Source organism: Gymnoscopelus microlampas, assembly GCF_963454915.1.
Source record: "Gymnoscopelus microlampas genome assembly, chromosome: 11".
Taxonomy (NCBI): Eukaryota; Metazoa; Chordata; class Actinopteri; order Myctophiformes; family Myctophidae; genus Gymnoscopelus; species Gymnoscopelus microlampas.
The window spans coordinates 36203525-36229294 of record NC_139948.1 but is presented as its reverse complement, the minus strand read 5'-3'; the positions used below and the strand labels follow the sequence as shown (position 1 = coordinate 36229294).

General features: G+C 42.5%; 1 protein-coding gene across 1 annotated transcript in view; it reads right to left on the bottom strand.

Annotated features, from left to right (window-relative positions):
- The window catches only part of trip10a (thyroid hormone receptor interactor 10a), a 27513-nt gene extending 2051 nt beyond the window's left edge, over nucleotides 1-25462 (bottom strand). The window contains exons 1-14 of the mRNA XM_084070735.1: nucleotides 25322-25462; nucleotides 19620-19735; nucleotides 18827-18883; nucleotides 17850-18000; nucleotides 16956-17018; nucleotides 16304-16408; nucleotides 16080-16208; nucleotides 15009-15155; nucleotides 14083-14271; nucleotides 8828-8992; nucleotides 8437-8460; nucleotides 7412-7521; nucleotides 6854-6986; nucleotides 4207-4294 (exon numbers count right to left, since the gene is read on the bottom strand). Of these exons, the coding sequence (XP_083926861.1) occupies nucleotides 4207-4294; nucleotides 6854-6986; nucleotides 7412-7521; nucleotides 8437-8460; nucleotides 8828-8992; nucleotides 14083-14271; nucleotides 15009-15155; nucleotides 16080-16208; nucleotides 16304-16408; nucleotides 16956-17018; nucleotides 17850-18000; nucleotides 18827-18883; nucleotides 19620-19735; nucleotides 25322-25345 (1501 nt within the window). The 5' untranslated portion in view covers nucleotides 25346-25462. The remainder of the gene's footprint in view (nucleotides 1-4206; nucleotides 4295-6853; nucleotides 6987-7411; nucleotides 7522-8436; nucleotides 8461-8827; nucleotides 8993-14082; nucleotides 14272-15008; nucleotides 15156-16079; nucleotides 16209-16303; nucleotides 16409-16955; nucleotides 17019-17849; nucleotides 18001-18826; nucleotides 18884-19619; nucleotides 19736-25321) is intronic.
- Nucleotides 25463-25770: the final 308 nt, after the last annotated feature.

Here is a 25770-nt window from a genome sequence, read left to right as displayed (position 1 = left end):
TAAGCTTTAACATACAAATACAAAAACAAACAACAAAATAGTCATCCAAGATACATCACAAATACATAAGATAACTCCTAATGATACACTTTTCACAATAGAAAAAAGCCAATAATCAAACAAGAAATAGTAATACACACAGTGTACAACCAATACAAATAACCAAGAACCTACCGCTAGGCTAGTAAACCTCCGGACAGGTGCAGTTGTTTGTAAATAACACTAAGGTGATTCTTTTGAAGCTTCTCAAGGGAATTAGAGCAGCCAATTTGAGTTTGGTCTGGAGATCGTTCCACGACCAGGGGCCAAAGAAAGAAAGACATTTTTTACCCCCCTCAGATGAAAATGAGGGTACTTCACAGCGTAACCAAGCATTTGATCTGAGGTTTAAGCCATTCCTAACCAATTTGAATTTGGAGGTAATGTAGTAGGGGAGCTCACCAAGAATAGCTTTATAAATGAAATTATACCAATGTTGCAGCCTGCGCATAGTCAAGGAGGACCAATCAACTGCAGCATACAGCGTGCAATGGTGAGTTCTAAAAGGAGAATTCGTTATGAATCTCAATGCAGCATGGTACAGGGGATCCAGCTTGGCCAGTGTGGAGGCGCAAGCAAACCTGTAAATATTGTCACCATAATCCAGCTGGGACAAAAACAGACCAGTGACCAATTTTTTACGAGCGGTACAGGCAAAACAAGCCTTCAGTCTGTAGAAAAAACTTAGAGTAAATTTTAGCTTCTTACTCAAGGCATCAATATGGAATTTAAAATTTAGATGTTTGTCCAACCAGAACCCAAGGTATTTATAGCGATCAACCCACTCAATTGGGGTGCCATCTAAAGTGGAGATGCTTAAGAGGGTTGGACAGACTCGTGGAGTGAACAACATTGCCTTAGTTTTGTTACCATTTAACATCAATTTGCTTTTTTTTAATTCCTGCTGCAGTGAGATGAAATCAAAAGACAAATTTGTTACAGCCATGTCTAGCGTGGGCGCACAGGTGTACAAAACCGTGTCATCCGCGTACATATGGTACCTAGAGTGCTTTGATTGACTGCAGATGTTATTCACGTACAAAAGAAAAAGCAAAGGACCTAATATAGAGCCCTGGGGGACTCCCTTCTCCATGACTACTTGATCGGACACCATGTCACCCAGTTTCACACATTGTGTGCGGCCGATCAAATAGCTGGTGAACCAGCTAGTCACATTTGGGCCCATGCCTATATTGGAAAGGATCTTTAACAAAATCGGGAGGTCAACAGTGTCAAAAGCCTTGGTTAAATCAATAAACAGGGCAGCGCATACATATGACTTTTCCCAGGCAGCCTTAATGTCATCCAAGACAGTAAGGCAAGCTGTGACAGTACTGTGTTTGGATCTGAACCCAGATTGCATGGTATTTAAGATTTGATTTTGATCCAGAAATGTGTTTACTTGGGCTGATACCTGGGCTTCTAGGATCTTTGCTAAGGCCGAGAGATTAGATATTGGCCTGTAGTTATTTACATCCGTAGGATCACCAGCCTTAAGGAGGGGAGAAACAAAAGCTTGCTTCCACACCAAAGGAATGTTCTGAGAAGTTAGCGAGAGATTGAAAATATCAGTTATAGGTTGTGCAATAACTGACGCAGCTAATCTCAGCAGATAAGGATCAAGGCCATCTGGGCCAGGGGACTTTTTTGGGTCCAGAGAGGACAACGCACTGAGAACATCGGAGGCCAGGATAGAGGAGAAATCAAAATTTCGACGAGCGTTTGCATCTCCATTTGCTGGTAAGAATGCCTCTTCCTGAGCCCCTTGTTGAGAGGAGGAGGCATTTTGTGCATCAAAAACATGCCCAGCCCTTTTGAAATGGTCATTAAAAACATTTGACATACATTTTTTGTCACTAATAAAAGAATCCCCAACTCGCAACTTTGGCGGGGGACCAGCAGCTCCCCTCCGCTGGAGGGATTTAACTGCTTTCCAGAAATTTGCATGATTGCTGGATGTATCGGAAGTTAAAGATAAATAATACTGTGTCTTCAGCTTTCTGAGGAGAGCAGTACATTTATTTCTGAGTATACGAAAGAGAAGCCAATCATTTGGGGCCTGTGTCCTTCTGGCAAGTGCCCATTTCCTATTTCTATCATGGATCAAATCAGCTAGATCCCTAGAGAACCACGGATTTGACCTATTCTTTATTCGGACCTTCTTTAGAGGAGCGTGTTTGTTTACCAAGGGAAAAAAATGCTCATAAAAGAAACGGAAAGCCTCGTCCGCAGACGGTATGAGGGAAGTACGACACCAATCGACTAGTGCCACATCATGCAAGAAAGCTTGCTCCGAAAAATGTTTAAAACAACGTCTGGTTACAGTCAGCCCATTTGCTTTGGGCAATTTCGTGCTCCTAATACATGCAATTGCACAATGGTCGCTCAAATCATTAGCAAAAACACCTACAGAGACATATTTATGAACAGCATTTGTCAGAATGATGTCAATCAGAGAGTCACTAGCTGGTCTAGTGGAGCTGTGAATAATCTGGGTTAAATTAAGGGAATCACATTGCTGTTTAAAACAAGAGGATTTCTCACTTTTCCAGTCCCAATTTAAATCACCCAAAAGTAAAAGTTCCGTATTTGTATACTTAGAGATTAAGTCAATAAGGTTTCCCAGAGTTTCTGTTATAGCTGAAGGAGGCCTATAACAGCAGATAATTGTGAGCGGTGTATTTGACACCATTATCTGCACAGCTAAAAACTCAAACTGTCGTGGTATTGAGACAGCTTTTAAGACAGACCCTTGAAATCTATTGGAGATATAAAGGGCAACCCCTCCGCATCTACCTTTGCGATCCGCTCTAAATAAATTAAAGCCAGGAAACTGTAGATTATCTGGGGTGGTAGGTTTTAACCATGTTTCAGAAATTGCAACCACGTCAGGATTGGCTATCTTAAATCAAGTACTAAGAATATCATATTTGGGTACCAAACTCCTAGCATTAAAGTGCAGGAACCCCAGACCGTTTCTACAGCTGAAATCATGAGGAGTGGACAAGATTGATAAGTTATCTGGGGTTGTAACCGGGCCAGGATTTAATTTAACATTGCCTGAAATGAACAACATCAATAGAATAAAAAGCCTGGAGATAGCCCTTTTGTAAGACAATTTTGACCCATGGATTTTAGAGGAGGAAAAGGAGATGTCCATGAATCCATTGCACTGGGCACCTTGCCTATTTCCAAAGGCCATGATGTCCAAAATTATTAGAGCACCCGGGAGAACTTGTTTCAAGTGGTCAAGTTCTTTTGGTCCCTGAGGCTGAAAATCAGTCAAGTGACCAGACGTAGCACGACCAAATGATTCAAAGTGATACATGTTTGGCCTCATTAATGGCACTTCGCCTTTAAGAGGTTGAGTACAAGATAAGACAAAAATTAGTAGCAAAGTAATACATGTCACCCTGGACGTCATGATTTAACAGTGGTGTTTAATGCAACAATGCAAAAAAATAAAAAAAATATATATACAAAAGAAAAAGGAACAAGAAGAGAATTAAAAAAATGATATGAGACTAAAATGACAAATACCAGTTAGTCCGCCGTCTAGCACGCCGAGTGCTAATGCCAGCAATACATGCCATACAAGACAGGACAGGGCAAACTAAATACTGGGAAAGTTGTGGAATGCTAAAAAAAAAAACATCAGTTTGGAACCAATTAGGAAAAAAGGAACATCCCCAAAAGGCTGAATTGTTCACAAGCAAGGATGGTGCGAGGTTACAGTTTACAGAGTGACAAGTACAAACTTGCAATAAGCAGAGAAAGAATGAGCTCTAGTCAATAAACAACAAGGTAAATAATAGAGAAAACTTGGATATTAGGAGGTAAAAGATGAACCTAGCATCCTAAACAACATGCCATGTAAATCACATTCTTAATATTTGTGGTAGAACAAAAACATGAGAACAAGTAACCAAGATATATCTGCATAGTAAGCTAGCATCAAGAAGGTATATGAGGAGAGTGACATGATAGGGGGTGAGGTGCAATCTGAAGAGGTAGTCTTCAGACTACGGTAGAAAATTGGGAGAGAGTTTACAGTTCTGACTGCAATGGGGAGTTTATTCCACAGCCCGGAGGGAGAAGTATCTGGGATGTGTGGACCGCACTGGAGCGTTGTCCAGGGGGTTATTAGGGAAGGCTCGGACAACCTACCTGTGTTAGCTGATCTAAGTGAGGGTTGTACTTGGAGCATGTCTTTAATGTATGAGGGTGCCATGTAGGCCAGCATCAGTGTTTTGTACTGGGTGCAGGCAGCAAACGGAAGCCAATGAAGGGAGCAGAAAAGGGGGCAGTAGTGAACATTTTGGCTGGTTGAAGACCAGGCACGCTGTGACATTCTGGATCATTTGGAGGGGCTTAACGTTCACCAAAATCTTGGCTGGTTGAAGACCAAGTGTGCGGTGGCATTTTGGATTTTAGTGAAAAGGTTTTTTTGTGTTTCAATATTTGTATTAAACAAAAAGGTAGACAATACACCACAAGCATGACAACACATACAGCACAACATAACACCACATAATACAATAAAGACAAACAAAAAGGGAGACCAATCATAAAATACTTATTCACACCAAATACAGTATATGATAAGCATCACAATATTGCTGCCAACGACATTTCTCCCATATACAGCTCAGCCATTTGTATCTATCCCCTCCCTCCCAATTAGTATGACATCTAACTGGCATCCTCCGTCACGCCAATACACAAAACATTTGACCACTCATCCCCTACAGTATATATGGCGCTAATGGCAGCCATGCTTCTACAAATTCGGCCAAGGTACCCCGTAGAACATGTGAGAGTCTCTCCGAGGGCATTAAGCTTAACACCTTTTCAAACCATAGTAGGACACTTGGAGGACTGTCATAAAATGTTATTTTGTCCAATCTATATGGAGTATATTAGAACAATATAACTCAACACAAATGAGGTGGTTGTATTTGGTCTCCCTGCTATTCAATTGAGAAATGTCTATCCTGTGGTGTGGTAGGACCACTACTGGTTGACAAGTGTTACTGCCTGAAGGTCAAAATTAAATTTCTTCCCTGAGTGAGCAGGCATGCTCTATTAGCTCTGTGGTTTGAATCCCCAGGTAGTAATGTTAAACTGACCTAAAGAAGATCCATGGCTTGATCCAATGGTTCGAAACGTTGCACATTTTTTCAAATAAAGAAGCCTCTACCATATTTTGGTGTGCAGGCTCTACCTCTTCAAAGTTGAATCCCAGGTAGGACATGAAAGTTGCAGAAAGTGCAGCTTTAAAGTTCAACACTGTGTGGAGATTGCGTTGGTAAATAGTCCAACACTTTAAGAAAAAAAATCTCAATGCACATTTGCAGTCCATAATATCACTAAGAGAGAAATCCCTGCAAGGCTAAAAAACAACATTGAATGGATGTGACCTTCGATCCCTCAGTCCCACTGCATCCCACTGCATTAAAAACAAGACATCATTCTGAAATGGATATTCAGGGCTCCAGAGTGTGACCATTTTGGTTGCACATGTTCCCTATCCAGATTGTTACCAGTGCAAAGTCAGCATCTGTGATGGTATGGGGCTGTAGTACCCATGGCATGAGTAACTTGCACAACTGTGAAGGCACCATTAATGCTGAAATGTGCATATAGGTTTCAGAGCAACATACTGTGTGATGGAATCTCAGGTGTTACACAGGCATCACATTCAGAATGAGTGTACATTTACAGAAAATCATCCGGTTCATCAGTTTCAATATCAACATTGCCTTTGTACTATATTAATAAAGGACCGCAATCGAAACAAGTTGTAAGCTTTTTTACGTTATCCTGTTGGTTATGGTGGGTCAGATGTTTGTTACAGATGTATGTACTGTATGTGACATATGATTTTATTTCATGATCAATAAAGACCTCAAATCAATCAATATTCAATTGAATATAGGTCAGCAGGGAGAAGAGATATGGTTGAGACAGAGAGACAAGCAAACAGAGAGGAGATATGAAGGCCTATCAAATCACTGTTTATCATGATGACCATGCGTTTACCCACATTGTGTTTAAAGGGATTGTAGACAGTTCAGAGATAAACAAAGAAAAAAACTCCAGCAGTTCCTTTCCCCGACCACCAGGGGGTGACTTCCATAGAGTTAAGGGGGCTTCAAAACGGGCCATGCCGAATATAGGTTGCTTTATTCGGATAGAATTCGCGGAACTGCCCGCCCCTGCCGGTTCTCTGAATTTGTATTTTTAAATAGGCTCTTTCATGATAAATTGACCACATATATGAAGTTAAACAACTAAATTCTATCCAAACGATTTTTTTAAAGTAAATTCTGTGCCTCAAAAAAGAAGTTTGAAAGCGTTTTAAAACCGAAAGTAAAAAGTTCCCACGGACACGGACGCGCACATGCGTGCATTAATTTACGACCCGGACAAACATAAACAGTAGGGAAAATACGGATTTCAGAAAGAGGACTGTGTTTCAATGCAGGAAAACACCCCAGCATCATTATATAGTGGCTGATAGAGGGGAAAAAATGCAATATATATATATATATAAATATGTTTCAAATTTAGGCTTAATGTTGCCTACAATCCCTTTAACATCAGAGGTTGCTGCTGGTTAGCTACCAGTGATTTATACTTGGTTGTACGCTGGTGTCGCACACAGAAAATAGCCCATCTACAAGCTCACAACGTGTCGTGCCACGACGCGCTGTGAGCTTGTAGATCGGCTATTTTTGGCGCACGACACCTGCGCGCAAGTATAACTCAGGCTTAATAACATGTTGGGCTGAATAACAGATCGCCTGGTTACCTCATACTTGTTGAGTTCTCCCCTGAGCCGCTCCATGTTCTGTGTTGTCTGGCTGATCTGAGAGGCTAGACTGGCAGGATCCCCCATCTGAGGGTTCTTCTCATAAACATCTTTCATCTTCCCCAGGGCTTCACTGGAGAAAGGAAAGAATAGGAGGAGGAGGAGGCGGCGGCGAGAGAGACAGAGGAAGAGAGGTGGGATTGATTCTCGGTGGATTTCAGTTCCCTGGAGCCCATTGCTGGGTAAACAAATGAAACACACACATTCACACACACACAGTATATAGGCGACAAGCGGAGATATAAACATACTGTAGATATGCACTAAATACATATTAGACTCCCATGCTTGCTCAGACACAGTTGCTCACACCACTTTTGTTGGGCAACAACAGTGGTTATCAAACGATATCGCGCACACACACACACACACACACACACACACACACACACACACACACACACACACACACACACACACACACACACACACACACACACACACACACACACACACACACACACACACACACACACACACACACACACACACACACACCTCTGATCCACTTCCTTCTGTAGCTCTTTGCCGATCTCATCAAATTTTTGCTGTAACCTCTTCCTGCGCTGCTCAGGGGGGAGATGGCCAAAGTCTTCGGTCACTGTGGGCTGAAAGAGTTCATAGGAAGGGAGGGTTAATACTGAACTCTCTCTGGCACTAAAACAACCCCAGTTTACAACCCCAGGAGCTGCAATTACAGAAACACACCCCAAGGGGACACACTGTGGTTTGGGTTCAGCTCGAGCTACACCATTTAGCTGACGAAACAATCAGTCTCACATATACAGTACCAACATTGCCTTTGTTACACTTTAAATTAGCTACATCAATACACTTTGAATTAGCTACATCAATAACAATGATTTATGACTGAGCTGGACCCAAAACCACCACCTTTCTCCACCAGTGAAGCCCGCAAGTACCATATAATAATCAACAATAAATCATACTTGTTTTATTATTATATATATTTTTTTCAATTTCAAGAATATATATATTTTACAACTTAAACAAATACTCTCTCAGTTGATGACGGACACCTAAGGAACTGCAAATGCGATGTGAAAGAATAACAGCCTCCATGATGCTCCACTTGGGTGCTATCAAACATTATTTGCTTCACCAGCAGGTGGCCCCCTCCTCAACCCAAAGTCATCAACACAGGCCTTGTGCCACATAGCATGAACATGCTAACAACAACTAGATTCTCAGCTAATCTGGAGCACTTTGGGCAGTGGTTCTCAAAAATGGGATCCGGGGACCCTCAGGGTTCCTTGAATGGGCTCCAAATGGACCCTTACAGAGTGTACATATCGAACCAAATGATTATGGGTCCATTTGTTTCCATTTGTACCCTCTCAGAGTTATGGGGTCCTTGAAGTTAAAAGGTTTGAGAACCACTGATTTTGGGCAAACAGCATGTATTTGATTATATTGGGGTTAAGCTAGCTGTAGAAATAAGAGAGGTGGTCATTACGTACAACATACTGCAACCCCACACACACACACACACCAAAAATTACCATGATCCTCTCTGGTGTGAATTTCTGCGGGGGGGCAGAGAAACAGACAGCATTGTGTACAGTCCATGTGACAATAACCTTAGCATTTGGCACTTAAATTCCAGTCTAACAGGAATTTCACAATTCTTTCAAAAACATTTTCTAAATTCTTTGAAAATAGCCACTCTAGAAGCTCACAAGAAGAGTGTCTATTTTCTAATAGCCAAAGGGTTAAAGAATGAGTCTGAGCAGTGGGGTTTATAATATACTTGTTTGACGATCATTTCAGCCCCTAACATTAATTGACTCCTACACATTTAAACGACATACATGTTGCACCAAGGAGCGGAGGTCACTCATGATGACCCCCCCCCCCCCACGACCCATCTCCCCCCCGACCTGGGTGACTCACCGATCTACGAAGGGTCCGGAAGGAGGAGATTCTGGGTTTGACTGTCTTATTGATCTCCTTCAAACAGTATGACAGAGGGTCCCGGGTAAACTTGGGGGAGGGGGGTTCGTTAGCAGGGGTGGGGGTGTGGGGGGGCGAGAAGGGGGGAAGCGTGTAGGGAGAGAGCTGGTGGGTGGGGGGGTGAGAGACAAGGTACCGACACCCATGGACGAGAGGTGGGGGGGGATTGGATGAGGAGGGGAGGGGAGGGGAGGGTAAAAACAAACAGGTGACATGGGAAAGAAAGAGACACCGTCAACAACACCTCAAAGCACATGACTACAGGCAGGAAGACAACACTGCATGATAAACACTTACACGCACATAGACCACTGCGTAGCAGCCCATAGAGCATGAGCACATACACACACATTTATCTCTCTCGCAAACACACACACACACACACATACATCCACATAAACAAAAAGCACAATACTCATGACAGTCAGTGTCACGGTAGTCCCAACATCTTTACTGGTATACTTCGTTGTATGACAGCCGTACCATGGACAGAGTGTCATTTTAACTCTCAGGGACCGTGTCCACCAGGACTGTTTACAATGGGGGCGCCGTAGTTTTTATAAACCTCAGCAGCGTGACAAGGCACTGAGCATTTATTTTTGCACGTTCATGTGTGGTGATTTTATCTGCTTGCCGAGCTCTGAAATATTTTCAACTTGGGTGTTTGGACGAATCTTTAGGCGTTTCCAGCCGGGAAAAAACATCTTGGTGGACATGGTCCCTCAAAGTCCAAAATTGGACCAGCAACTTTTCAGAGATAAATAAACACTCTGGATTTTGCTGTGTGCGCCTCAGCTCAGAGCTAACCATCGTTTTATTGGTTCAACCTGATCAGCCGACACAATTACCAGCCGTGTAAAAAAATATATACTTTATACAGCCTATATACAGTAGCTTGTTTATAGTGCGCTTAGTGTATGTTATAATATATTATGCTTCATCATCAGTGACCCTACACTACCCTTGCGGCCTGACCTACATGAAAGATAAATATTGAAATACAGGGCAGGGGTATCATAAATATTCTGATTAACCACTTTAACCCTGGAATCTCTATTTTGGGCATAGGTGAATAATTTAATAACAAAAAAAAGAAAGAAAAAATGCAAAAGAATCTACAAGTGCATAACGCATCACAATGTGATGAATTGTGAGCTTGTAGATCGGCTATTTTTCTATATTTGAAATAGGGCTTAAGTGATTAATTGGTGTGGTAGATAGATTGGACAACATATTTTGTAATTTATTAAGAATGCCCACTGTGACCTCTTGGAGGAAGCTTCAATTAAAACCAAGCTGCAGTGAACCTCTGTACTCTGGCTGATCTTTCAGTGTCAGCTGAATGACTTAAATGAGGAGCGTTGGGTTGCGAGCCATTAGCTAAATTACACAGGCAGCCTCGCACGTCGCAGTTCTGACAACACAGAGACAGTTATGGCGATCTATAAAAAGGTAACTCGTTCCCATGTACAAAAACCTCAGTCAGAGGTGGTAGTACAGGGGTATCATTATGTGTGCACCTACAGGGAAGGCTCTACTTTGCTTTGGAGTTAATGGAGTGGGAGGGGAGTGTGTGGGGGGGTGGCGGGTTTAGAAAAGGATTGTAGATGGGGGGGTTCAACTTTGGAATGGGTCAATGTAAACTAATGGTTCACTCAAGCAGATACAAGACACAACCCCGATGTTCAGCCTGCTATTCCAGCTACAGCTACAGAGCTAATGGGGAGAGCATGACTGATGACACAAAAGCAGTGTGCCACACACACACACAAACACACACAGGACGTCAGAGAGTGCACAGATCGGTACAACCAGTGAGACATGCAGAAAGAGGGAGGGCGGCTGGAAGGAGGGAGGGGACACTGCAGGTTGGAAAAAGACGGGGTCATCCAGCGTTTGCAGTAGATAGAAGCTGGGGTCGGCCGGGGGGGTGGTGGTGGGGTAGGGGATTGTCAGTTAGCGGTCAGCAACTAATTTCTCATGGGTTAATTTGGGACTAACTCAGGCAGCCCCGGCCAGAACATTTTATAGAATGAATGTTCTTCAGAGATAACGATCCGCGATCTTTAAATGAGGCGGTGATGCTCTCTTTGCCCCGAACAGGGCGTCATTGAGCAAATAGTACAGCAAAGTTGACGATAGCATCTAAAAACTTGACTGTATGAATGGACGTTGAGACCATGACCTCCCGGAACTAGTGTCATCCCTGGCGGTTGACACAAAGATGTTATTGTGATGCGAGTCATAATGCTAGGGTTCTCCGGGCCGTAGAATGGAAGCAGTGTGTTTGTGGATGCCTGCAGAGGAACATTCAATGTTGTTTGTGCCCCGTGCTGATGAAAGCACAAGCACAGCAGAATGCTGCCTGCCCGCTTGACCTATTGGAAACTGCACAGCAGGGACAGAGGGGAGGGGACAAGGCTTATTCACTCAAAGCCAGGCCGGGACAAAGTCATGCAAAAGACCTGTTCTAGAAAGGTGTGTGTTCTGTGTGTGTATTTATGTCTGTCAATGCACTGCATAGGTAATAAAGAGGAAGCCTCATGCATTACGATGATGAGCTGTAGTGAGGAGAGGGTTTTGTGTGCGTGTGTGTGTGCGTGTGTGCGCGTGCGTGTGCGTGTGCGTGTGTGTGTGTGCGTGTGTGTGTGTGTGTGCGCCACCACAGGTCGGTCATGAGAGCTCTCAGTAAGAGGGGATTTTCTGGAATCTGATTGGCTGTCCCCCTGGCTCACCCAATCTGACCCATATCTGATTCACAGCGACCTGCTAAGAATCCCCTCACATCATGGGACTGATTGGCCATTGATTTTCTAATCTGTCATTTAGTGATAAAAGGAAGGTGAACAATGACATCATACACAGGTCTACAACCCGTGTTTCTCCGACTTTCAAGCTCAAGGTCCAAAAGTTAATTATGGTGTCTCTCCAGGACCCAAACTTGCAAAAATACATCATGAATTAATAATTTCAAAAACAGTGAAAATAGCTGCTGACAATAACAAGCTCACAGCATGTTACAATGTGACATGTTGTGAGCTTGTAGATCTGCTATTTTGTAAAGGTTTTTGATATGTATTGAATTTTTGGATGTTTTTTTTATATCATTTATATATTTTATATGGCAGCTTCACACCTACAGTTCGGTAGACTTGGTGGTGAAGTTGCAAAGGGTCGCTTGTTTATTGGACAGTATTTTCGTGGGAAACTCAGCACATTTTCTTGTTGTCTTCCATAGGACTGTCACTGTACTAGGCTATGAAGCTGGATTCATTAATAAAAAGGTAACTTAAGGGTTAATCCTTCCCTGTTTCAGGGTTTACAAGTCGTCGTTCACTTCTTGCCGTCCCGCGGTACATCACCAAGGTAACACAGCGGCTATGTTACCATGACGATCACAGCGTAGTAGCCTACTGTACGGTAGGCATTCTCTTTCAATTACTGTGGAGCTCGGAACGTGGATCACGGCTAAACTCTTTGGCTTTCTCTGATTAGCCTGTTTGTTTTGGCCTGTTTGGCACCGGCGCTGGAGTCAGTCAGAAGTAAAAATCCCTTTCATTTTCTCCATAGACGATAAAAGACCTAAGGCCGATTCTACAAATGCCTTGTATGATATGTATGTATTTATTTATTTTGTCACGTACCCCCCCCCCCCTCCCCAATCTGAAAATGTTTTGTGCCAGGGACCCCCAAAAGAGAAGATTTGTAAAAAAAAAAAAATCTAAATTATTAACAAAATTCACACACAAAAAAGCAGATGTGCAAGCTCGCAGCTTGTACATCTGCTATTTTTGAATAGCCAACAATAAATTATAAATAAAATGACACAGATGCTTCCCAGGTTTTAATGGGTTAAAGTGGGCCCTGATCCAGAAAAGGTTGGGAACCGCTGTTCTACGGAGAAATTAGAAGGGATTTCTTTACCTCCAAATCCAAACTATTATTCTATAGCCTGTATAGAGCGTAGATGAGTGAGGGAGTCATCTCTGAGCAGCGTCTTGAGCTGTGCTGCATAGCAATAGCACATCAAAGCCATTGTGCTTTTGTATACCCATATCATCCGACAAGCAGAGATTGATTGAAGTACTAACACTGTGTAGCCTAGGACTTGTTGTAGTGTAGTATGAAATAAATAGTAGCAGCTCGCGACATCACTGCTCATCATAGCCTACATATACAAGACTTCATCATTCATCATGTAATTAATAATGGGATTCAAATGTGTCTACACCAACCTTTATTTTAGCGACTCTATCCTGCCCTGAACGAACAAGCGGTCTTAATTGCAGAGTACTACAATAGAATTACGCTTAACGCAACACGTTCATTTAATGGAATACACTGATGTATGTTGTAAATAGAATCAGATTAATGATGGGGCGATCTTTTTGCAGTGGTCATGCATTTTGCATCTGCAACTGGCTTGCCTAATTATGTAAAGCTTATTCTATATTTGTTTAATAGTGTCATAATAAATTAAGGATTTGGAAGTCATCATCCATTAACCCATTTTGGGCGGGAACCCCTATTTGTAACTATACCTTTCAGGACGGGAACCTCTTTTAGGGTTCCTGTTGCTATGTACAGTATATAGCAACATTATAATTTTTGAATACCTATTTATGTTTTTCAGAAAACTTAGTTCAGGATTTAGAAGGCATTTTTAGAATCGGCCTCAGGTCTAAATGGGTTAAAACATATATATATATACACACGTCCTTAATCTTGTGTGCAAGGTTGAATAAATTTGCATAACACAATCAACTCAAAGCTGACCTAATACACCAATAGAATATAATTTTTAACCAACATATGTCCACTACAATAATTTTTCACCAACTGTTGGGTCAGATTGTGTTCACCCTTTAAGTGAACCGAACTCTGGTGCACTTTGAACCGAGTTGTGGCGGACCAGAATTAGTTAGTTTGGTCCGCATCAGGGTTCAAATGTGCTTTCACACCAGTGCAAAAGAATTGGACTTTCCGACAATACGCTCCAGGGTTCGCTTCAATCGAACTAAATCCTCCAGGTGTGAAGACAGCCTTAAATATGACACATCAAAAAGTGAAAATTTACTTGCGATCCATAAAAATGTTTGAGTGACCCAAAACTGTTTGGGAAACACTGCTGTAGACCAGGCCGTGTCAGAGGGATAAACTAGCCCATCGTGCTCTGTTGGCGATCAAGGTCCTACCTTACTCTTCTTGCTGAACAGCCAGAAGTTTTTGTTGCGGTTCTTTCCCAGAAGGTCCATGGCTCCTTTAGGGGTGCCCAGACTGCTCTCCGAGGACGTCCGGTTGATTCCCTGACTGTAATCCTCAAAATCCAGGTCCCCAGGACGCTCAAACCCCGACTTGTTCTGCTCTATTAGAGCCAATGAATCCTGAAGCAGATGGAAACACGGAAAGTAGTAATGAAAGGTTTTTGGTGAATTTCATACTGTAATCTTCATGGACTGAGACACCATTTATTGTGCTGTGTGTGTGTGTGTGTGTGTGTGTGTGTGTGTGTGTGTGTGTGTGTGTGTGTGTGTGTGTGTGTGTGTGTGTGTGTGTGTGTGTGTGTGTGTGTGTGTGTGTGTGTGTAGACATTTTGAGGACAATTTCAGAAAACTAAATGGTTGTTTTATGGGTAAAATGTATTTTTCAAAGTTGGGCTTACAATTAGAAAGGTTAGGATTAGGCATTTAGAGGCTTTATTTAAGGGTCAGGGCTAGTGTTATGCCTGATTTATACTTTGCGCAAGTGAGGTTTGCACAACTCAGTGTAATTCAGGCTTTAGGGTTAAGGTTAAAAATGGCATTTCTGAAATTGGCATCCTAAAATTGTTATGTGCTCACAAGTATAGTAATACAAATATTTCCCAATACGTCCGGTGTGTGTGTGTGTGTGTGTGTGTGTGTGTGTGTGTGTGTGTGTGTGTGTGTGTGTGTGTGTGTGTGTGTGTGTGTGTGTGTGTGTGTGTGTGTGTGTGTGTGTGTGTGTGCGTGCGTGCGTGCGTGCGTGCGTGCGTGCGTGCGTGCGTGCGTGCGTGCGTGCGTGCGTGCGTGCGTGCGTGCGTGCGTGCGTGCGTGCGTGTGAGAGAGAGATTAGGGTATTATTATTTGAATGGCCAACTTACATTGCGTTCATTGACATTAGTGCCGGCTTTAGTAACGCCTTCCAGGCACTTGCCAATGATGGGCATCACATGCTTCTCCGTATCCGAGAACAAGATGTAACCCTGTGACAACTTCCTCACTCGCCTCTCATCCATGTCCTGCATTTTCTACACAACACATCCAAGCCAGTCACCACAGTGCACAATAAAGTCCTCAGTGTTCATTTAACTCTGAGGGTGTGCAAATGTAACCAAATGGACCAGTTACATTTGTTCACTCTCAGGGATACACATCCATAGTGTCCAGTTGATTACATACACTCTCAGGGATACAAACGGATAAATTAGTTTTTTTCTGTATCTATTCTGCCATGATGACACATAACATCAATTATGTATGAGGCTGTGATTGGACACAAGAAACCTCAACACAAAGATAAGATAATAAGAAGAATGCCGTCGGTTGTATACCGTTCACAGATTTATACCTTAACTAACCATAACACCAATAAAAGCAATAGCATGCTTAGGTGATTTCTATAATATCTTTAAAATCACGATTCTGAAATGTGTAATATACTGTATGTACATAAAACTAGTAATTTATAAGAAATAAACTAAAATAATGTAATTTATTTTTAATAAAAAATATAACCAATACTGCAATGCAATATGGCTGAGATTGCAGATATTGATATATTGTAGTTTATTATGATATTTTTGGAGGGACGCAATACAGCTCCAACTGAGACAAATAGAATTTGAGTGACTATCTCATAAAATAAATTAAAATATGAGAATGTGGCGTCTTGCATTACAGATGACTTGAATATTCATTCAAGGGAAAACAACCTGTAGCCTAGCCTGTGTGACCTCTGGCTCCAATAATGCATATGCAACACTCCCAAAGTTAACCAATAAAGCCCTATTTTATACTTTGTCATCCGAAATTAGCGTAGATATGCTGTTACTCGTGAGCGAACACATTTTTGGCTATAATGACCAAAATAAGGAAGCCAGGTTGAAAGTTGTTAGATTTAACATTTTGCAGTGTAGGTCGACTCATTTCACTTTATGAGGCTATTGGCTTACATTGAAGATGAGGGGCATGTCGTTGAAATAGAACTGGCTCTGCTCTTTGTTGAACTTCTGGAGCTGTGCTGCGTAGTCATTCTTACACTCCTCTGCTATGTGCGTCCTCATGTGAGCTTGCTGCTTGGCCTACACATGAACAACACACAGCAAACGCACCCCGTCAGATTCCACCGTTGACACGTACACAGGAAAAGGTATATGCATTTTTACTACCCATCTACCTTTTCAACATCTGCCTTCGTGGCGTTGATGTCCTGATCGGTCTTCTCTGCGTTCTGCGTGGCACGCTCCGCTTCTCGCCATTCTCTCTCAAATCGCTTTTTACTCTGGGAGGAACGGGGAAGAAGAAGCTCACATTCATGGCAGCCCATCCGACCCACGCTGCACTGAGGCCAGTGTCTGAATGAAATATGATGAGGCTCGACTATTTTGAGCAAAGCATTTTTCACTGTCTTTCTTAAAAAGGATGGATAGGGGAGGTGTGGAGCCTAAGGAACTCTAAGTACACCAATCATTACTAAACACGACTTGGATTTATGATACAAGTCTGCAGTCAATGTCATGGACCGAGCAGTAGCATGGCAGCGTTTAAGATATTTATTTTATTTTTCTAAGCACTGGGAACAAGCTTTTTTTCCCTCATGGTTTCAACTCCCTCGCCCACCTGTTTTTACTATAGACAAATGTGGTCACCTGACCAGATACGCTGGATGCACAACCATTCAACTCACAGTGAAACATTTCTGGCTACCTGACAGCTTTCCCCCGGGCAACAGGACATTTATACAGTACATACATGCAAATGCTGTAGAAAAATAGCATTTCAGAAGATTAATTTCCAAGAGGGTCTAAAAATAAGGCCAAACGACTTACGCTATCGAGCTGCTTGTATGTGCTCTCCAAACTCTGCTGGGCTTTCTTGGCCTCCAACAGATACTGCAGACAGGAATAAAAATAGAGACAGAGTTAAGGAGGGAGGGGGTCAGATGACAGAGAGAGCCCACGATGTAGAGTGGGGCAGACAGAACTTGAGTCGGTCAGTTAATGTGCGAAGGAACAGAATAAACAATGACCTCCCAAAAGCCACAAAACAAACAAAAACAAATGCCAGTGAGTGCGTGTGTTTTGAGACATCGCGACTGCAGCGAGAGTCAGTACGCGGCTGCACTGCTCCCTGCATTCCAAGCGTGGAAGGAGCCAAATCAGTACACGGCAGAGAATGACACACCGCTATTGCGGCCATCCCTCCCTCCCCGAGAGACGCACAGAGTAAGGCTTCCTTCCTGCCACAACAGTGGGACCTCTGCATCGCCATTCCGCCTTTCACCACCTCCCTCCACCCACCGTTTACACTCCCCCTCAGCATTGCGTGCCATGATTACACCCAGGCAGACTTGGCTCACCCCCCGGGACCCAGTGGTTCTCAAAGTGGGGTCCGGCGACCCCCCCGTGGTCCTCGAGGGGTTTCTAGGGGGTCCCGAGCTAAATTAGTTAATATAGCATCACAATCTGTTTAACCTAAAAAATAGTCGATCTACAAGATATGACGCATTGTGTGCTTGTAGATCGGCTATTTTTGAAAGATTTTGAAAATTCTTGGGGAAAATTTTAAAAATGTGTAATCATGTAGATATTTTAACACAAAGCTTCTCTTCTGGGGGTCCCTGGCACAAAATATATTCAGGTATTAATGTGGGGGTCCTTAACATGAAAGAGTTTGAGAACCACTGTCCCGAACCCGTTTCCCTTCCTCCATCTAAGGCTCACCGTCTTGCGTTCCTGCTTGAGCTCCTGGAGGTACTTGGTGAGCTCAATGCAGATGTTCATCATCATGTTTTCGGCAATCAACTCCCGCTGCCCGGCGTAGTCGTTCATCTCATTCAGGACGTCCAGGAAGGACTGGTAGCTGGAGAACCTGCTGTTCAGAAGGAGGGTGCAGAGATAAGAGAGGCGTGAGATGGACCAGACCACTGATAACAGGTTACATAAAACCTTAAATACAGGTCAGTGGCATGACAAGCAATGATAGATGCTTATCACTTCCTTGTGCCCGATTTATACTTGGTTGCGCATTGTGTTGCTCACCGAAAATAGCAGATCTACCAGCTCAGAACACGCCACGCTGTGACGCATTTTGTGTAGATTGTAGATCTACTATTTTCGGTGCAAGTAAAAATAAGGCATTATTCCTTTTTTCCTTCTCGAAAGACGACAAAACAAGAGCTCCACATATGGGTGCATAATACGCCCAGTAACAGCGACCTTGACCTTAGGTGCAGAATGCTCTACGGCCATCTTGTTCAAGCTATGATGGTACTGAACCCCTGTATGAGAGCCCAAACGAAGGCTTTTTCTATATATAGTTGTAATAATAGTAATAATGGCCGTTGAGCTTGGACTTCCAAGACTGAATGCTTAAACTGATACTGCCAAATGAAGGCAGCAACACTGACAGGCATGTAAGAGCCTTCTGAACAGCCTCCAATATTATACTGATGCTCTTTTCTTTCTTCTTTCATGTGTTACAGACAGACCCAGAGACATATATCAAGAAACAGATCAATAGGTCCATGTTGCTAGGCAACAACTCTGCCAGTAAGCAATGTTTTGTGCCGTTACTGCTTAGCAACTACATTTATTTCTGTGAAACAATAAAGTGTCATCACCGGAGGTTGGTTACAGAAGGTTCAGTGTTTTTTCCATAAATGTTTTTGGTCAGGCCACTCACACCCCCACCGGCTCACCTGCTCTCCTGTTCTTCTCTGCTGCCTCGTTTGAAGTTATATTTCTTTGACAAGTTCCTGCAAATGTTGAAAAAAGGGGGTCAGAAACACAGGTGACAGAAGAGGACAGCTCCCGAAACCAGTCTTATGTAACCATTTGCTCCGTTTCTAAAAATAAACGCATACGGTACATACGTAAATACCAGCCCAGCACAGCCATATTGAACAAAGGCTACCGCTGTAACTGCTGCGAATCAATAAAAATTGTGTAAGAAAAGAAAAAGACAATAAAAGGGGAAAAAAACTAATATTCTGCTCTTCCTTGTTTCACTTTCTCCACCCGCCACCGCCCCCCCCCCCCCCCCCCTCCTCTAACCACATCCTGTCTGTACTACGCCAGTCTGCTCCCACTTCCTCTGTGATCCAGCAGAGCTCAGCACTAAACAGATGTAGGCCTGAGGAGTGAGGACTGGGAGTGAACTGGGGACTGGGGACCGATGAGAGAGGGAGAGTGGCTGATAGAAAGAGCTCAGCTGGAGAATGAGGCCAGTGTTTCGAGGACGTAACCTCAAAGTAGTCATGAGACAGTGAATACATTTCATAAACAGCCGTCTTAGCATGTGCCCACACACACACGAACACTAACAAACAAATGAACAAACAGACACGCACGCATGACCGCACACAGACACACACACAGACAACCAAAGAGACAGCACTCTCTCTCTCTCTAACACTAACACACACGCACACAACTGAAAGCATTCATTTATTGCAACTTCGTCAAAGGAGCCATGACAGGAATGAGACCTACCTCAGTTGCTTGGCATAGTTCTGCTCTACCTCTGTCCTCTCCTTCACAAATTTCACATATTTCTCCACCAGCTCCAGGCCAGACTGTGTGTGCTTTTCAATGATGTCATATTGGTCCTGGACAGAATGTCAGAGATAACAAAATAGAAAAGGACAAGATGTTATTGAGCATACACCTCACAGAGTCGCGGGAGGTGGTACATACAGTACATACATGCATCATTCTGTGATGAGTTTGGATGTACGGTAATAAATTCAAACACATTTTGTTTATTTTTTTTCTCCTTGCATGTCCTATGCATTCCACAGATTCTCTCTGCTTGTGCAAACGTGCAAAACCCTTGACCGTAGCCAGACTATGTGTCCTCCTAGCATTAAATCACAGGAGAGAAAGAAAGAGAGAGACAGAGAGAGGGAGAACAGTCAGGGGGACATAAGGCCACAACCGAGGGGGTCACAGGGGTCACAGTTCTCAGACAGGAAATAGGAGGTACTCCTCTCCTCTCCTGCAGTAAAGTTTCAGCAACAGTCTCAGAGTGATGTGACATGGATTGTATCAGTTGTGCTTGGCACAAATTCATAGACATCTGACTGAAAATGAGGACTGCACTTGTAGAAACTCCCACACTTGTTAGGAAGAAAAGGGGGTGTATTGTGTCGACTCCTTCTCTTTTGTACTTTATGACACCTTCAAGCTCAGACAAGCCTGCTAGAGAGAGATGATATCAGAAAAATCCTCCCTCCCACTCCACTTACACCCCCCACTCCACCCCCTCCAAACTTTCTATTGGTGATAACCTTTACAGTATGGAGGCGGGTATCTCTGAAAAGGGATTCCTGACAAGTTAGACCATGTTGAGCTTGACTTGACCCCTAATTCATCTTAAGTAAAATCTAAAAAGACAACCAACAGAACAAGTTTAGGGCAGAGGTCTGCAATTTTAGTGGAGTAAGGCCTGACTGAAGACGGATGGCTGAATCGATGTAAATAATTGGGGATGTAATGACAGTCGATACAGGCTGCCAATAAAAGGTTTTGTTATGGTGATGTGAAGGATATTTGCTCCTTGCAAAATGTCCCATGCATTTGACTTGCAAATACAGTAGATGCAATGAAAAAGGAGTACAGTGAAATAACAAAGCAAGCAAGGTCTAGGTCTTCTGTAGGTACAACTCAAACAAGTACTGCAGATTTATAACTAATACAAATCTTTAATGCAAAAGATTTGCAGTAGGTGTCCACTACACTAATCAAATGTTTTTATAAACAAACATAGGGATATAGCTGTCCCCTACTGAGCATACAAGCCAGGTATTGGCTAACAATAGTCTAGTACTCTATTGTATATTGGAGAAAAGTTAACAGTAGCCGATACATTGACATAAATTGAGCAGATCCAAAATCAATCATTATGTAGTCCACGCTTTCACATATTCAAATATGTCTTATATTCAACAGTCCTTAATTAAGGCTAAGCTGACAGTGATAAAGCACATTTAAAACATGTTAATGAGCAATAAATAACTTAACAGCTGGGTAGTTAATAAAGAAGGGGAAACAGTATATGTCAGCTGAATTGAATCATTAATTTGATATCTGATATGAAAACTGCCATAGTAGTGACTAGTGAGTGCTCATAAACCCAATTCTTTTGACATAAAGAACATCCAGTACGAACTAAAATATCCATATTGCTGACTCAAAACCGTTATCAGCTCTTTCATAAAATAATATTTTGGATTAGACTCAGCATTGAAATGGCAATTGCGCCATTAGAAATTGTTATTACTTAACAGGCCCCAAAAGAACAGGTTCTGTGCAGTGCAATCTTTTCTTAATCTGTGTGTGTGTGTGTGTGTGTGTGTGTGTGTGTGTGTGTGTGTGTGTGTGTGTGTGTGTGTGTGTGTGTGTGTGTGTGTGTGTGTGTGTGTGTGTGTGTGTGGTAACCAGACATTTTGCCCTAAATCCATTTCGCCCGTGTTTTTGAGCGGACATTTCGCCCACCCCCAGACATTTCTCCCAGACATTTCGCCCACCCTCAGACGTTTCGCCCAGACATTTCGCCCACCCCCAGACATTTCGCCCAGACATTTCGCCCGACATTCATTATAAATATATAATCAATCAGTTGTGCGAGATTCATTATAAATGGCTTTATTTAAGAGGGGAATTTTCAGTCATCCGCGGACTACTTTTTTTCGCCGATAAAGTAGTTTTGGACCATGACGGAGGCGCGCCGACTCAGCAGACCTTGAGGCTGAGGAGTTGCGCCCGAGCGCCTCCAGGCGCGAGTGCCCGCAACGACCAGCCGATGGTCTGCTAGTCGACTACGCGCCGTCCGAGTTATGTACCGATAGGGACAGAATCGTAAATATTTTTCGTGGGGACTGCGTTTGCCCCACTGACTGCGTCTCTCACATACACACACACACACACACACACACACACACACACACACACACACACACACACACACACACACACACACACACACACACACACACACACACACACACACACACACACACACACACACACACACACAGAGAGAGAGAGCTTTTATCTAACCCTAACCCTCTCTCATTCTCTCACACAAATGGCCAGCTAGCTTCACTATATATTATTAACTGTAGCGGGCGAAATGTCTGGGCGAAATGTCCGACTTTTGGGCGAATGACTGGTATTTGTGTGTGTGTGTGTGTGTGTGTGTGTGTGTGTGTGTGTGTGTGTGTGTGTGTGTGTGTGTGTGTGTGTGTGTGTGTGTGTGTGTGTGTGTGTGTGTGTGTGTGTGTGTGTGTGTTGTCCAGCAATACAATTTTTCTTGATGCACAATAAATGAGTCAAAACCAAAGAATCAAAAACAAATGCCCATCCACAAATTAACAGAAAACAAATCAGAATACAGAAAAACATGTCAATTTGTATTTACAATCCAAATAACACCCAGTTACTGTGTGTCACTCTCATGTTGAAAACAGTTAATGGTATAATCCTTCACCCCTGCCACCAAGTACCAACACTTAAAACTGATGCTACTTTACTATTTCTATCGAATTTCCTCAGAATATCCAGCTAATCAGCATCTCATTCTCCTCCTGACTGTTCTTAAGTGAATGTCAAGATAATTCAAAACTCCACTAGCGCACAGAATTTTTCATACAAAGGAGATAAAAAGGTATTTATTTAGGATGGATGCATGAAGGCGAAATTATCAAAAAAAGACTGACCTAACAGATTGCAGCCTTGATGGCTTTGCCTAATGATGTTAGTACCCTTCTCACATAGCCTACCGCTGCCTCCATCATCCGACACACAGAAAACAATGCTTAAGCGAACAAAGCGGTGCCAACAATTAACAGAATAACTTATAAACGAGTCACCACCAGAAGCCACCAGTCTGGTTCTCCGTGATTAGAGTGAATGCTTGTACCCTGAGTCACCCAGTCTTTCAGAACCTCATGGGCCGCACACAGCCAGACCTGCCACACTGCAGACGACATTGGCCTAGTAGCACTCACTATCAGGGCTTAAAACCCGGCAGTGATCTTCAACACTGAAAAGTTGTGGCTTAAAATAGCCACTAGATTAACGACAAGGAGAGGACAGATGCCATAGACTAGAGCAATCGTGCCTACAAGGGAGGTTCCTTGGCCAAACATTAACAAGACCAATTACACTAGTCAGGCCTTGCCAAGTCTGCAACTTCCAGACACACATGGGGCTAATATAAGCAAAGTAACGCCCTCATATTAAAATTGGTATCCGTTTAGTCAACTTAAAACGAAATCAGGTTGGTGTTACGCTTGGTAAATATTAGTGACGGCTAGACCAGAAGAATCCCTGAAAGAGATGAGGAAACGAACTTAAGAGAACAGAACAGATTCCTCTAAATGCACAAGGCCTAATTAATACTGGAATATGGATAGGTTCCTCTCTAACTCCTTCAAATTAGGGCAAAACTAATTAGGCTGTCGCACCAGGATTGAAAGAGGACAGAGGGAACAGGCCTAGGGGAGACTCTATCTATAATGAGGTCAGAACCTCACCACCCTCCTCTTTGCAATGCTCCACTTACACCTTCTGATACTGTGAGTGTGAGTGTGTGTGTGTAGTAGCCATGTACTGTATTGACAAAAACGTTCAGTGGTCAAGGCAATAAAGTGTTTGGTATGATTAAAACTATGCTTGATTCTGTCATTTTAGATTTCTTTCGCAATTCAAAAATATCAGATATACAAGCTCATAGCGCGCCACTTCATGCTGTGCTATGAACTTGTAGATCTGATATTTTTGAAAAAACATTTGTGCAAATCTTTCAATATATATGTATTTTAAAGCGAACATTTTTAACTCAAATCTTTGCTTCTGGGACGAAATATTTGAGATGGGGATCGGCGGCCAAATACATATAATTTTGGGGGACATTTTTAGAACCACTTATATAACAACTTTCCTTTTTCAGAAAACTGTTAAGGATTTAGAAGACATTTTTTTTAATCTGCCTCATGGGTTAAAAGTCAGTGCAGTCCAAGGCAAGTCTCACCAACACTCCAATACAGCACATGATATTCATGAGCTCTTGTGTCCTGGAGTGATCGATAACCAACAGCAAGCTTTACTCTCACCCAAACAGAAGGCATCAACAAATATAAGCAATTTATAATCAACATGGTAAGGAAAAAGCAGAAGAATGGAAGGTCTTCATCATCCTCTTCAACAGATTTATTGTCAACATGAAAGCACAACAAATCAAATTACAGTGTCAACCCCGCATTATATATATATATATATATATATATATATATATATATATATATATATATATATATATATATATAGTAGGCTACTACACATATTTACAAATAATAATAGGAATGAGATGAGAATTATAAAACATATGCTATTTAAAAGTAGTACAGAATCTGAGCAATATAAGTACAAAATATAAGCAACAAAGTATCAAAATACAATAAACTGAATACAATCTGCTTAGATCATGTCCCAACTCCCTAGTGTACCCAGGCTTGTTGTCATTACTAGGCTACATATTATGTCACACGCCACTCATTTGACAGGTAGGTAGGACAACTCATCATTCAACCAGTGGAGGAGGTAATGCATATCATTATTGATCCATCTCCATCAATTTAAAGGCAAAATGTAAAACTGCACGTATAATACAACTATACTTATTAGACCAATCAATAAAAATATTTGTTCCACAGTGGATAAGCTCTGAACAACATGCAGATTGATTTAAAACATGGTTTGTTAATGATTTGACTGAATCTCTGCGCACATGGACGTATAGGTGTTGTGGTGATTTAAGCCCATAGTACTGTACGCCGAACAGAACAGATCTGCAAGCAAACAACAACGCGTCGCATGCTGTTTGCCTGCAGAACTGTTCTGTTCGGCAAGCGACACCGTTAGCTGTCCCGTCTGGTCTGCAACTGAGCCCACGGCTAGCGTTAGCACACTCATGTATCAGTGTCAGTAGCGGGTAGCACAGCTTAGCTTTCCTCCGTGTGCATCTTGTTTCACCTCAAAGCAGCAGAGTACAGTTAGGTCAAACCGTAACCACGCAACAATGCGCCACTTTTGTTTTTATAGCTCAACTAAAAAACAACAACAACAACCGTTTATATAATAAAACAACCGTCAACGGTTTCCATCTATCCAGCTCACTAAACTCAACTCACCCACAGATCTGTTCCCCAGTCCATGTTCAACTTTGAATCCCTCTGAATACAAAGAACTTCTTCAAAGTTGATCCCAACAACACTCTGGAGGAGGACGTCGCCCTGGATCTAGATCCACCCCAAATAAGACTTCGTAACCTGAATCACTTCCCCTCTGCTCCGGTTACTTTTAGCGACCAGCGGGACGCATTCTGGCACCAATTAAGTTCAACCAGGGCCAACGAGCGATCGTATTAGTCTAGTTAGTCCAAATATTTTTTCATAGCGAAGGAAAGAGGGATAAACTAGCTTTCATATCGCGTCACTCCCAAATCCCTAATTCTTAAAGGGACAGTTCACATGGCCATGGTAGTAGGGGATACAGGATAGGTGGACATCTGGGCACCTCGATGTAAAATGTCCTTTTTTGTCCAAAATGTGAAAAGTATATATCTATTTGAAAAAATATT